General features: G+C 42.5%; 1 protein-coding gene across 4 annotated transcripts in view; it reads right to left on the reverse strand.

Moving 5' to 3' along the window:
- The window catches only part of LOC308083099 (receptor-type tyrosine-protein phosphatase gamma-like), a 387,100-nt gene that overhangs the window by 6,827 nt on the left and 365,701 nt on the right, over positions 1-14,572 (reverse strand). For all 4 annotated transcript variants that reach the window (XM_080425241.1, XM_080425240.1, XM_080425239.1 and 1 more), the window contains exons 18-27: positions 13,549-13,683; positions 13,269-13,403; positions 12,813-12,988; positions 10,141-10,276; positions 8,473-8,619; positions 5,352-5,445; positions 4,571-4,647; positions 3,788-3,916; positions 3,521-3,667; positions 2,975-3,117 (exon numbers count right to left, since the gene is read on the reverse strand). In XM_080425241.1, coding sequence (XP_080281367.1) covers positions 2,975-3,117; positions 3,521-3,667; positions 3,788-3,916; positions 4,571-4,647; positions 5,352-5,445; positions 8,473-8,619; positions 10,141-10,276; positions 12,813-12,988; positions 13,269-13,403; positions 13,549-13,683 — 1,319 coding nt within the window. The remainder of the gene's footprint in view (positions 1-2,974; positions 3,118-3,520; positions 3,668-3,787; positions 3,917-4,570; positions 4,648-5,351; positions 5,446-8,472; positions 8,620-10,140; positions 10,277-12,812; positions 12,989-13,268; positions 13,404-13,548; positions 13,684-14,572) is intronic.

Consider the following 14,572-nt stretch of genomic DNA (forward strand, 5'->3'; position numbering starts at 1 on the left):
TAACGTCTTTATTGATCTTTATGCTCTGATCACGCTATTCTGTTATGAATCAGGCTAAGTTTCGGGTTCCACTTACTTCAACCACCACTGCATCCGGTTCCATGACTTGGGTTCCGTTTTCGGTTTTACATTTTTCCCCCCAGTCATTTTCAACCATAATAGGGAAACAAACGGTTTTTCACACGCTATGAAAAGCGATCGGAGACCTCCCCTCCTATAATCTATGGTCTGGGTGACGAACAGTTATCCCCGTTGTGTATCACAAAGTAATTTTCGCCGATAACAGAATCTGAAACATTTCACTTCCGGTTCATGTGTTTCACTGTGTGAGTGGGTCTGGGAGGGGGCGAGTGTGATCGAGAGGCGATCAAGCTTGGTATGTGCTGCTCTCTGGTGGTGGAACGATCAAAACGATTCAAGTGTCAAGGTAGACTTTCTAGATGTGAATTAAATAACAAAATAACGAAACAAAAAAACACGAAAATCGCTGGCAGGGGCTGCTATGAACGAGGTTTTAACTCTGGCAGTCAATGAGTTAATTGTCATGCTGAAGCCATTTAGCTAGTAGACAAGAACATTGCTTTTGGCTGAGGGAATAGAAGACCCCTCACAGACCCGGAATACCAACTTTGAGACTAAAGAGCTATTAGCAAGTGAATCCGCCCGGGGTTCGGCAGCCTGGCTCAGTCTTGGGCTCCTGGGAGGATTGGAAGGGCACATTCATAATGAAAAGAGTCAAGAGTGATGTGAGATGCTCTGGCTAACCAGCGCGCCTCTAGGAATAATGAGCACGCAGACAATTAGGAAGGGACGTCTAACAGACAATCTCTGGGTGGCCGTGCAGCCAGGCTGCGGCGTAGCAACCGCGTGAAATGCTCAATTAGATGCTTTCTTCTTGAGGATGCGACAAGCAATCTTCATTATTTGTAATGAATATACATGAGGCAAACCGCTGGATTAGCGCGTCGTTCAGCAATGCTAATATGTGTCAATACTAAAGACACCTTCATTATCTCTAATTGGTTGGTTTTCTGGGGTACCTGCCGGGGGGATTTAGACTCATTGGACTGAAAGCGGCTGCTCGCAATATACGCTGTGTTTATAAGCAACAGATACACGAGGGCCACCTGGGAACTTCGCAAGATAAGATCTAACTCAATATCGCCGTTATTCCCTGTTAGCATTGAAGTAGCCTATTCTGGCTAACATCAGACTTATGAAATACAAAATGGATGTTTAGATTTGATGTTCCAACAATCCCATAATACATGGTTTGAATGCAAATCCACTAGTGTGTTTGTTTTTTCAAGGCCTTTTTTATTTTGCTTCTCTGTGTATTTATATTTCCCTGCTGAATCTCTTGTGCAGGTAATTGTGTACTTTATTGCACATGCAATGCTATACTGTATATATATTACTGGTAAAACAAGGGAAAAGGCTACAAATGACTACCTAGTGTACAACAAAGGTGATGGCAGCAATTATTCATTAAAACAGCCTGCACTAATTAGGTGGAAATTGAATTCCTTTCTTGTATACAACATTGCATTCAGTAATATCATTTTATGTCAAATTCACTTTCTGAGATTTGACTGGCAAGACTAGAATCTAGTTTTTGGAAATCATCTAGTGACTAGTCTTGACTATATCTCTCAAGACAGATACAGAGCTCCGCGACTAAAAAGGGGGGAACATTTTTTCCCCCTTTTTGCCGATGGGTTCCCAGATTGTCTATTGGCTGGATGATTTCCTAGTACTGCCATGAGCGTGAAGCAATGCATTATCCTCACAGGTTCACTATATATGGTTAATAATGCAACGATCCCGAACAAAAAAAACATTAATGTGGGAGAATGTCACACCAAAATTAAAATGTCATCTCTACTGCAGTTACAGTAACATACTGTAAGCCAAAAATATCTAAATTCTTCTATGAGCAGTTTGTCTCATGCATAACACTTACTTTTTTTTGTATTACCAAATAAATGTTGATTATTGCTCCAAGTTATGTGAGCTATTAGTAGTTTCAATTTGAAAACCTTTGCCAATACGCTCCCAAAGCATGACTTGCCGACTAATACTGTAGACAACCATGGTATTTACACTGTATGGGAGCTACACTACTGGCCAATTATGACACTGCTGTCCCTCCGGCAGGAATGCAATACGCTGCCACACAAGCCCAAGGCTTCAGACTGAAATGCCAACACATCAAACTACAGTAGTTGATAATCTATCATGTTAAAAACATATACATATATATACTGTATATTTCAGCTAATCTCTTAGTTACACCAACATTGTTATTGTGTAGTAGTGTTGTTCTTATTGGAGAAGATTATGAAGACTGCAACAAGCATTAAGCTACAGTACATGCATGTCCCTTCCACACATAGCGCCTACTGAAGCACACCCACACAGAGAGAGAGAGAGGAAGAGAGCGAGTGCGAGATTGTTCTCTTTGCACTCAATTATGTGACTATTTACCCTGCTGTTTGTTTGTTGGTTCATGCCATTGTATTCTATTTCGCACTTCTAAGTAGCTGAGTGAGAGCATCTAGCAAAATGAACAATTTGAATTCTAATTGTAATTATGGAGGAGGGAGAGAAGGAGAGAGCGACAAAGAAATAGACACACAGTGTGCCGTCAATCCGTCAGATTGTGTTACATCCACATTACCAATATTCACGACTTGATCATCTCACATAATGTGTAGCCTGCAGTACATGTGGCACTTCCTAGTGGTAAACCTGTGTAGACTGTATCCAACACCACTTCACAGCACTATTATTCGACTACGTTTTGTATACGTCAGAGGGAGATGGAGAGAGCGAGACATTACATCGCCAGACAGTGTAAGTATTATTATTAAGGCATGCCTACTGGTGGAGAACTGTGCTCCACTAAGGGCCCCTTCTCTAGTATTATCTGAGCTGGAGGCCGAGTAAAAGAGGACGAGAAAGTTTTACTGACTCATCATGGATGATGGTGGGTCCGTCGCGGCTTGCAGCCTCCTCCTTGATGACGTTGATGAGCTCAAAGGTGCTGCTGATGGGTGCGTCGGGGTTGGGCCACTTAGGGCACTGAAAGTGACGCACCTCTAATACATAGTCATCCTGGGGGACAGATAGGCAGACAGACAGGCAGGCAGGTTACATACTGTATACATAGTGTGGAGGGTAGAAAACATTTCACAGCCTTCTGTGACATGAAAATAATGTTTCAGAAAATATTTCACAGTTACGTTTCAACATTTACAATTCAAAACATATTTTCAGTGTATTCTCTAAAAACTAATAAATACAAGGCTTTTCACACTCTTCATACATAAAAAGCACACTATTTCCCATTATCCCCTGTTTATTTGCATTGGTTTTGTTTCAGCATAGCATTTTGTTGGCTTGTCTGCATTTCCCTACAAGTCTGCAAATATCAATGACTGGGCAAAGACAAAACAAAACATGGGAATAGAAATTTCAAAAATTCTCACTCACACACACGCACATACTGTAGGCCTACCTGTGTGGCCTCCAGGATGAAGTCATGGATGCTGATCTGCTCTTCATTGGACAGACACAGGCGGTCTTTGCTGATGAGCGTGACGGTGAAGGCTTCGCAGTTCATGGCCTCCTCTCTACTAGGCCAGTACACAAACTCATCCTCCGCCTGCACGCCCAGAGAAAATCCACATCGGAATGTGTTAGGTTGACTGGAGATTTGAACATAATGAAACTCACTGTATGTGGTGTGTGTGTGTGTGAGTGTGTGCGTGTGTGCATTACTCACCAGTCCTTGGTTGGCTGGCAGCATTACGATGATCTGTGCATTGTGGTCCCAGATCATTCTCCAGAAGTCTTTTGTGGTGTGAGGCAGAGGATGCTGGGTAATGATGAACTCGTTGCTCCTGTAGTAACCCTGCCGTGTCACAAAAATAAACACAACTTGACACACGACCATGCCACCTCAGACTGACCAACTTCAATTATTTGTTTGGGTTTTAATGTGCTTGGGTTTAAAAAACACTGGCAGTATTGCTCTGCTCATGGACTGAAAATTCCACTGCCATGCGAGGTCTCCGTCTTTAGTCAAAATAAACAAAACTATTTCGCTACTCACCGAATCAATGGTAATTTATATTGACCAGATCTGTAGAGGGCGCAGTGGAGTAAATAAAATAATTTCCGTCTGGCGGACATATTAAATTTTCTACACAAACACAAAACAGCCTTTGTTTCGGTGAGTAGCGAAATAGTTTTGTTTATTTTTACTAAAGACGGAGACCTCGCATGGCAGTGGAATCTTCGGTATATGAGCAGAGCAGCGCACCTGGCAGGGTGTTAGAGAGAACTCACTAACGCTCTGGACCAGGGCTATCTGACTTAGAACTAATGGAAATCCACTTCAGAGTGGATGCAAGTATTGCAAATAACATTTCAAATGGTGTGTAATCCCAGAAGAAATCCCACGTGTTGTGTTCTCTATGGAGACCTGAGTTGTCCCCAGCTAGGTTCACAGAGAGGTAGGAGCGGGTTAATGATTAACAGTGGTGGGAGAGGAGGAGGTACACACCATGATGTAAGATGCGTTGATGTAATCTGTGCCTTTTATGCCGGGCAAAGGTGCCAAACCTACTCTTGCACGCTCCGCTGTTCAGGGAGAGGAAGGAAGAAATAATGACAAAAAGATAGATAAAGCAGAGAGAGACAGACAGACAGAATTGATCAATTGTGTCAGAAACAGCTGGTCACATTGCTATCAACTGCATGCCCTGACTGGTTGAAGAGAGTTCTCAGTACTACTGCTGGTCATTTTCAGAGAAATAACATGTTGTATAACAGCAACTGCATATGACAGGAAATATGAAAACAATACATTAGTCTAATCAGTATTTTCCACATATAAATGATATGCATAAACATTTCGAGATAATACATCTTTTATTTAATTACATTTAATGCATTGTGGTAGACTAGCCTACTCTGTGTGTGTGTGTGTGTGTGTGTGTGTGTGTGTGTGTGTGTGTGTGTGTGTGTGTGTGTGTGTGTGTGTGTGTGTGTGTGTGTGTGTGTGTGTGTGTGTGTGAGTGGGTGTGTGTGTGTGTGTGTGTGTGTGCATCGTCTCATGACAATATATTATTCGTGACAATATGTTTGTTTATTAAAGTGTACACACTGCAAGGTGATGATAATCACTGTTTCATTAATTGCACGTCCCCATCACTCACAAACGCTCTATTGTTTGTTGGGAACTTCAGTTTTTCTGACAGTTATTAGTTTCCATTGTTTACTTGCCGCTGTGGGAGACGATTTGATTTCAGATTTAATAAGCATGAAATCGATGTGAGACTCACATGGCACCACGGAGGAATTTCGATTTTTCTCTTTGTTGCACTCCTTCTGAGCGTTGAAGCACTCAACGAATCTGGCATTGCACTGTGTTACCAGCTAGACACAGACACAGAGAAATAGAAGCAAATCATTAAAGAGATACCTGATTAACTGGGACACCCAGATTTTAATTACTCACAAAAACAAACTCTTTAACCACATGAAACCTAGCATCTCTATTCTGGGCATGTCACAATAGGCGAACATTTTATTTCAGAAAAGAGGTTGTTTACAACATCAAGAGAAGGTCAAACATACAAGTTGTGCTCGCAATTATTTAAACCCCACTGCAAATCTGGTTTATTGGCATAATTCACAAACTGTCAACTGTATGAAATAAACAAATACAAAATTGCAGAGTCAGAATTATTCAAACCCTTCATGACGAAATGTCTTTTATACTTCGTAGAGCACCCTTTTGCTATTATGACCTGCTGCAAACGTGATGCATAGCCAGGGACCAGCTTCTGGCAGCATTCCTGTGGCATTTTAGCCCATTCCTCATGTGTAGTGGCCTCCAGTTCACTAATATTCTTGGGTTTGCGTTCTGCAAATGCCTTCTTCAAATCCCATTGCGATTTTCTATGGGGTTCGAGTCAGGAGACTCTTACAGCCAGTCTAGAATCTTCTAGGACTTCCTCTGAAACCAAGCCTTAGTGGACTTTGAGGAATACTTGGGATTATTGTCCTGTTGGGAGGTCCAATGAATAGCACTTTTGAATAGTACTGTATCTACATTGCACCTTGAATGCATCAGCACTTCTTTTTTTTTTTTACCAATGTTGTCTGCTCTCTCCCTACTTTTTAAATGGCTTTGCCTCTTTTTAATGTGTCTTTTGTATTTAAATGTGACAAGCACCATGAGTTGCGAAGAATGGTATTTTGCTCCTTTGTACACCCAGTGTGTATTATGAAAGTGACAATAAAAACTGATTCTGATTCGGATGACACCCAGGCTTCAGCTTCCTCACAGAAAGCATGACGTTTTCTCCTAGGATTTCCTGATACTTGATTGGTATAAGCAACCGCATATTATGTAGTTTATAAGGAGAAAGAAAGCTAAATAGTTTGCCAACCAAACCACTTCTGTACTACGTGGTGCCAGCCAACATACCACTGCACCCTCCATAGAAAAGAAAATCCCATTTTGACTGCATAAATCATTGGTTCTCAAGGGGGTCCCCAGTGAAATAAGTCATTTTAACCACTTTAACCATATTTTATACTTTGGCTATCCAAAAATAGCACATATACAAGCTCATAGTGCGGCAGTAAATCTGCTATTTTTGAAAAATCCCTGGCACAAAACATTTTTGAGATGGGGGTCCGCAGCCAAATACATATCCTTGATATGAAAAGGTTTGAGAACCATTGCTTCAGAAGCAGCGGTGACAAACATTAATTAATTTAAATCCCATTTTGACTGCATAGCATGACAATAGAGGTTATTGTTTTGCCAAAACACCCGCTCTCAAACGAGCCCCCCCAAAAACCCTTGGACTCAAACTGCGCAGCATGTGATGATAAAAGAGAGCCAATTAGCATCATCTGTCTGTTGCACAGAACTTCCCCTATCTGTCACCCACCCTCACCCGAACCCCCCCCCCCCCCCACCCTCAGCCACCAGCATGCCTCTTGTTACTGTGACTATGATGGCAGTCGATAGCTTTCACACTGCGACATCACATGCATATGAAGCTGTGAGCCTTACGTCTGCTGTCTAGTTTGGTCTGACTGTGTGTGGGGTTCAATATCGTCGCTGTCGGGCAGAAACCTCTTATCTCCATATTCTAACTTTTTGCGGTTTTTCGTAAATTAACGCCCTAAAGCGCCACACAAAAGCATCAAAAGTAGCAGATCCACAAGCTCGAAACACGGCGTGAAGCGATACTTTTCCTATTTTGGAATTTGAATCCCGAAAAGTAACAGTTTTGGACGACCGTGACGATATGCTGTTGGGTTTTTAGGTAGATTAGGTTTTAGGTAGATTAGGTTTTAGGTGGATTAGTCCTGCGTTAAGGGTTCATCGATTTCATTCTGTGGGTTTGTCACTGAACAGCATGCCAAGACAAATTCCTTACACAACTGGTTCTCAATAGTGGGGTCCGTGGATCCCCAGGCGGTCCTTAAGGGGGTTCCAGGGGGTCCTCAGCTAAATGACTGATAGTTAGGAAGCAAAAGGACCTTTGTAGCGTCTTTAATTTACCGGTCCATTTCGTTCCCTCTGCACACTCTCAGGTGAATTAACACCGTGTAAACTGGAGTGTCAAATGGGGGTCCGTGGTTAGCATGTCAAACTGGGGTCCTTTAAATTAAAAAGGTTGAGAATCACTGCCTTACATGCTCCATCGGCACACATCGGTGTGCTGGTGAAATATGGTGATGTATCAATCCCAAGTATGTTAATGGGGTACTTCACCCAAAATACTACTTATTTTCTATCAATTCACACCCCATGAAGCCTTGAATTCATGGAAATATTTTAGTTTTTGTGCATTCCTAAGCCAACCACCAGGTGGCCGCTGCAGTACGAGACCTGGGTCTCCTACCGCAGCGGCCAAAGAAGTACTCCTTTAACCCATTAAGACCTGAGGCCGATTCTACAAATGTCTTCTACATCCTAACAGTTTTCTGAACGACTTATGTTGCTATTTCAGTGGTGCTCAAACTTTTTCATGCCAAGGAAACCCCAAAGATTCTATGCGTTTGGCCGCGGACCCCCATCTCTAAATATTTTGTTCCAGGGAAACCCAGAAGCAAAGATTAAGAGTTAAAATGTTCGCTTTAAAAAACAATTTCCCCAAAAATAGCAGATATACAAGCTCGCAGTCCGGCATGAAGTGACGTGCTGTGAGCTTGTATATCTGCTATTTTTTCAATAGCCAAATTATAAAATATGGCTCAAATCTAACACGACGCAGATGCTTTCCCAGTTTTAATGGGTTAATATGGAATAGTGACTTATATGTGGATTTCACTTGTTAATGTCCCCATCTTATTTTATCTCCGTAATAAAATCATCTCCACCAGGGAGCTCATGTTTCTCCAGCCCCTACCACGGCCACGACCTCCGAGTCCTCTCACCTTGAACTGTTTGTCTAGACGCGTTCGGCCGCTGTGGCCCGGCGTGAGGATGTTGTTGACATAGCTGTACAGCTGGCTGGCTGCCACCTCCGTCTCCTTGCCCAGGATGGCCTCCATCAAGGCATCGTGGATGAAGATGTACTGCTCCTGTGTGGGCCATTCATTTGACAAGACAGACAACAGAGCCCAGGTCAGACCACAAATGCACTACTGTATGTCAGCGATTCCCAACCTGTGGGCCGTGAGGATAATTGGAAGTGGGCTCCCAGATAATTGGCAAAAACACTATGATTTTACCAGTGTTAATTTTGACAGCAAATTCTGATTTAGTCTCAGTCTTTTGAATAACACACCATTTAGTCCTATTTTAGTGAGGAATCTTAGTCTAGTCTTAGTTGACTAAATATCAAAATATTTGTAGACATTAATATATTGAAAGAAAAAAAAAAACACGTAATTTTGTTCTTTAAAACCTTAACTATACTAAGTTAGTTCCATTGATTCAAGCCAGAACACAATAAATCATTAAAATAAACATGCTTTGAAAGTGCACGCGGCCCACCCATCTGACAGGTGGATGGGTGGGCCGCGAACACCGTTGACATTTTGTGGGCCTTGATCCAGAAGGTTGGGAGCCATTGCACTATTTACCATGCATACTGTCTTACATACACGCATAAAATGCAGGTGCATGTACATGGCCACTCGCACGCACGCAAGCACACACAATATACAATGTACCTCCAACTTGTAGGGGGAAAAAATGCAGTGTGCATTTTATATTTGAATACAATGAAAGCCAAATGCTTAGCTGAATACTGGCTGCATACTGTGTTATTTCCATGGACAAAAAGGCAGTGAACAGAATTTGACGGAGCTGCGAGACGGAGATAAGATATATGGATGCAAGCAGGAAGGGAACTGCTGCCTGAAGTCCTCAGGCAACTGTAGAATTGTTGCCGTTTTCTGCCCCAAACAGCCCGTGGAGATGAACATAACATTTTGAGAACACAATATAACTGTCATTCCCAAACAGAGATATCCACTCTTTTGAGAAAGAAAAAAAAATGGGACGGCAAAACTCAGCAGGGAATAAAAACTTTTGTCTTTTTCTTGTCATCTCCTTGCTTTTGTGGTGGAAATGGTGGGATTTTCAGATTTATACAATGTATGTATGGGGAAAATACTAATGCATTATGCATTTTGCATTTACAATCAAATCGTTCATTATGCATGTGCATGTATACGTGCACGACACATGCATGCGTAAATATACACATGTGCAGCGCGTGTGCCTGTGCTTGTTACCACTGACGGCAATTTTATGAATGCTATTTTTGGGGTCATTTTTAACGCTAGGCCTAAAGCCGAAAATAGCCGATCTACAAGCTCCCAACACGCCATGCTGCGGCTCATTGTGAGCTTGTAGATCGGCTATTTTCGGTGCATGACACTGGTGTGCAACCAAGTAAAAATCGGACATAACTCCAAACCCAACCTCTAAATGCCTCATCTTAACCCTAATCCCAACCTGAATCGTTTCTTAATTGTAAGCCTAACTATAAGAGAGAAATGTCCATGTCTACTTCTCAAATTCTACTATACTTGTGGGGACATTTGTCCCCCACAAGTATAGCAATACAAGTACACACACACACACACACTTACCTCAGTCTGGACTAGGTAGTTGCGCTGTGTGCGGATGTGCTTCAGGAAGCCGAGCACATTGACCGTGCTCTTGTCTTTGATCTGCTTTAGCATGCTGTCGATGACGATGTATGTCCCGGTCCGACCCACTCCAGCACTGCAGGACACACACAACCACACATCCCATGAGTCCAATCACTGCAAGCCACTGAAGAACACAAAGCACTATAAGCACACAGAAGGTTCAAAGGTATGGCTTCAAAGAGTTGGGCTGACTGATGTGAATCTCAGTCATCTTGCTTTTGGAGAGGCCTCTGCAGTGGACATAATGTAAAGCAGTGGTCTTCAACAGGGGGCCCAGGACCCCTAGGGGGTCCTCAGAGTTACTACAGGGGGTCCACCAAATCTGGGGAATGATGGGGAACATTAGCCGAAAATAGACGATCTACAAAGCCGATCTACAGTACACTACAGTACAACGCCTCGCACTGCAAGGCGTTGTGAGCTTGTACATCGGCTATTTTCGGAAAGTTGGGGTAGAGGGAAAAAGAGCAGACCAAGTACAACGGTCAAGTTGACTATATATAGAGGGTTTAAAGGGTTAACTGTCTGAAAATACACATTAACGTGAATCCAACATATTAATAGAAAATATATGTCAAACTATGAAGCTATCTATGAAATCTATGAATAAGTTTATTCTGCAACACAATTTTATATAATATGTAGTGGGGGTCCCTGCTTCATCTGTCTCTCAGCTAAGGGGTCCTTGGTCTGAAAAACATTGAAGACCCCATGTAAAACTGTGGTTCTCAAACATTTTCATGTCAAGGACCCCCAAACTGATATGTCTTTTGCCCGCAGAGACCCATCTGAAAACGTTTTGTGCCAGGGACCCCCAGAACATTTTCGAGATTTTTCAAAACAGCTTAAAAAATTGCAGATGCACAAGCTCGGAGCAAACTAATGAAAATAGCTGATCTTCAAACTCACAACGCGTCACAATGTGATGCGTTGAGAGAGGGAGTAGCTCGGCTATTTTGCCTACTTTCGCTCGTCACTCTTGTACAGTATGACGAAGTAGGGCCTTAATTAAAAATAAAAATAAAGTTGAAATAAATAAAGTTGAAATATGGAGATACAAGGTTTCTGCCAAACGGCAATGATATCTCGATAAAAAAAACAAGTAACTGGTAATTGGCCCTCACAAAGACAGGAGTACAAGAGTGCACACGGCCGTGTCTGGTTTGCTAGCTGAGTAATGAGCAGGAATATCCCTGTGTGTGGTGGTCAAAATGGAGGTAATGAGCGAGGGAGAGTGGTGTTACGCTCGCCTACTGTACAGTATTGTACGTGTATTTGTGTGGCTTCAAACCAGGCGAGGAGATGTCTCAGATTGTCTCAGATGATTATCTATCATTGCGGTACAGATGATAGCAAAAGAGCCTCACACTCACTCCCCAGGGGGCTACCCACACTGGACAATTACCCGTTATTTCCCAGGCTGTCTTGCAGTAAAGTGCCCTTAACCCATTCAATCCGGAAACGCATATCTGTGTCATTTTAAGATTTCTTTGGCTATTAAAAAATAGCCGATCTACAAGCACCGAGTGCAGCGCCATGAGCTTGTAGATCTGCTATTTTTTGAAAAAACATGAAAATGTGTGCAAAATTGCAAATCTTTGAATATGTATTTTCTAAACGAACATTTTAACTCAAATCTTTGCTTCTGGGGATTCTACAAAATGTCTTCTAAATCCCAAGAGTTTTCAAAAAAACGTATGTTGCTATATCAGTGGTTCTCAAACTTTTTCATTCTTGTCAAGGACCCCCAAAATTATATGTATTTGGCCGCGGACCCCCCCCCCCCCCATCTCAAAATATTTTTTACCAGAAGCAATATGTAAATGTTCAATGTTCACTTTAAAAGAATATATATATTCAAAGATTTGCACACATTTTCAAGATTTTTCAAAAAATTGCAGATCTACAAGCTCATAGGTGCCGCGCTATGAGATTGTATATCTGCTATTTTTGAATAGTCAAAGTATATGGTTATAGCTAATATCTAAATAATGGTTATAGCTAAAATCAAAAATGACACAGATGCGTTCCCGGATTGAATGGGTTAAATACAAGCTGGCAACCATGGTTTGGTTCAGCATTGCTGACAGATTTGTACCAGTACACAGCTGTAAATTGGGAAAGAGTACAGTAACAGGCACTTACTCTAGGTATATAATTTATTTTCAACTGCTCCACGTTGTGCGTTCATGAAAACGTAGTCATAGAAATTGCACGCTTGCATATGCCGAGTCACTAACCACACTGTACAGTCCACAAGTCAGACTGTCCTACAGCATGAGGTAAAGTGAAGTCACAAAAACTAAAACATAACATATAGTGTATACTGTCTGAGCTCTATACACTATCTGTTGGCAGGGGCACACCCAGATAGAGGTCTCTAAAATCATATAAACCCACCGAATGCATGTTATGCCTGCAAAGTTTCACTTTGAAACTGCTTCACAAGCCGTGCACACACTCACTGCTCTGAAAGGTACTGTCATTTGATTGTCCACGATGCCCTGCTCTTGTCCCGAAAATACCAAAAGTTCAATGCTGCTCACTGGTTCACCTGTTTCTCCAAAATAGGGCCCAAATGTGTTAAAATACCAGCGGAGAGGCCTCACCTGCAATGGACCAGCATGGGGCCCATATCAGGAGTCTGGGCAGCTGACGACCTGTGGACAAAGGTGAGGACAGGCAGGGTGTACTCTGGGACGCCCATGTCAGGCCACTGGGTGTAGTGGTACTGCAGTACTGTCCGCTCACTCTGGGCACGGCCCTTAGGGTTGCTCTTGGAACCCTGGATGGAGCGAAGGAGGTGAGGGAACAGATAGAGTGAAGGAAGTGAATAGATGGTGAGGAACAGGTGTAAGTCGAGTTGGTGAAGAAATATGAAGTGGGAGCATCCACAGGGGCCAGAAAAGACAAAGACAGCAAAAGACAGATAGGCTACCTGGCTACCTGTAAACAAACCCATTTACAAAAACAAACATCTTATAAACATGTTATGGGTGTCATACATTAACGTGCTATCTATAGATGTTCATATTTGGTCAGAATGGAGGCCCTCCCCGTCTCACCTTTTTGACTTTGGTGTTGCGCAGCGTGAAACGACGGAGGGTGTAGCAGGCGTGCACTTTGGTGCTTCTCAGTGTGACCACAAGGTTGCCGTATTCCTCACTGTTTTCCGTGGGCCAGTACTGATCACATTTTCTCTGCAGGTGACACACACACACACACACAATCAGATTAGTACAGTGCTGCGTTACTGTATGTTACCACACGGCACACAACTGTGATTAGTGTGACATTGTGTAATTCTATGCGTGTGTGTGTGTGTGTGTGTGTGTGTGTACATACTCTGCCTTTCTCCACTAGGTTGGTTATCATAACGATAATGCAAGTGTTCTGCTCCCACACCATCCGCCAGAAGTCTTCAAAGGTGGATTTGAGAGGACCTTGGGCGGCGATATAAGCCTTGGGCTTATTGTAACCCTGAAAAATGAAAGGGAGAGAGAGAGTCAGTGATATTTTATATGCACAGAAATAAATCAAATACAAACAGTGTACAATACAGTACAGTGTAAACAAATGTATACAGAGGGGTAGAGACAATCAGCCTTTAACAAGAACAGCCATGGTCGTAGTTTTCAAAACACTGAAATTGCTCATTGTCATCATCATCAAAACCAGTGGTTCTCAAACTTTTCAACTACAAAGACCCTCAAAACTCTGAGATTGTACAAATGGAACCAAATAGACCTGTAAGGTTCCACTTTGGAACCCTCTCGAGGAACCCAGAGGGTCCCTGGACCCCACTTTGAGAACCACGGCACTTACCACTCCTCATAGTTCACTGATTGGTCCTGGATTCATTACATTACATTACATTACATTACATTACATTACAGTCATTTAGCAGACGCTTTTATCCAAAGCGACTTACAATAAGTGCATTCAACATAGGTAGGTAACGAAAACTACTAATCACCAGACGTCTTAAGTGCATTTTCTGCAAGAACAAGCAACCAAGAGTATACCTAGCGCTAAGGTAAAAGTGCAATATATCAGCTACCTACTTTCTTAAACAGATGAGACAAAATAGCAAAATCAAATGAGCACGAGCTAAAACAAATAAGTGTATCGACTAAACAAGATCCAATAAAACAATACAACAATAAAACAAGCGTGCGTACAACTAGTTAACAACAAGCAGGCCAGGCAGAGAGGAAGGGTAGTGTTTCCTGAAGAGGTGGGTTTTCAGCCTGCAGCGAAAGATGGGCAGTGACTCTGCTGTCCTGACATCAGTGGGAAGTTCATTCCACCACTGCGGGGCCAGAACAGAAAAAAGTCGTGACCGTGTGGATCGGCCAGAAGGACCCTT

The sequence above is a fragment of the Gymnoscopelus braueri genome, assembly GCF_963280865.1.
Source record: "Gymnoscopelus braueri genome assembly, chromosome: 3".
Taxonomy (NCBI): Eukaryota; Metazoa; Chordata; class Actinopteri; order Myctophiformes; family Myctophidae; genus Gymnoscopelus; species Gymnoscopelus braueri.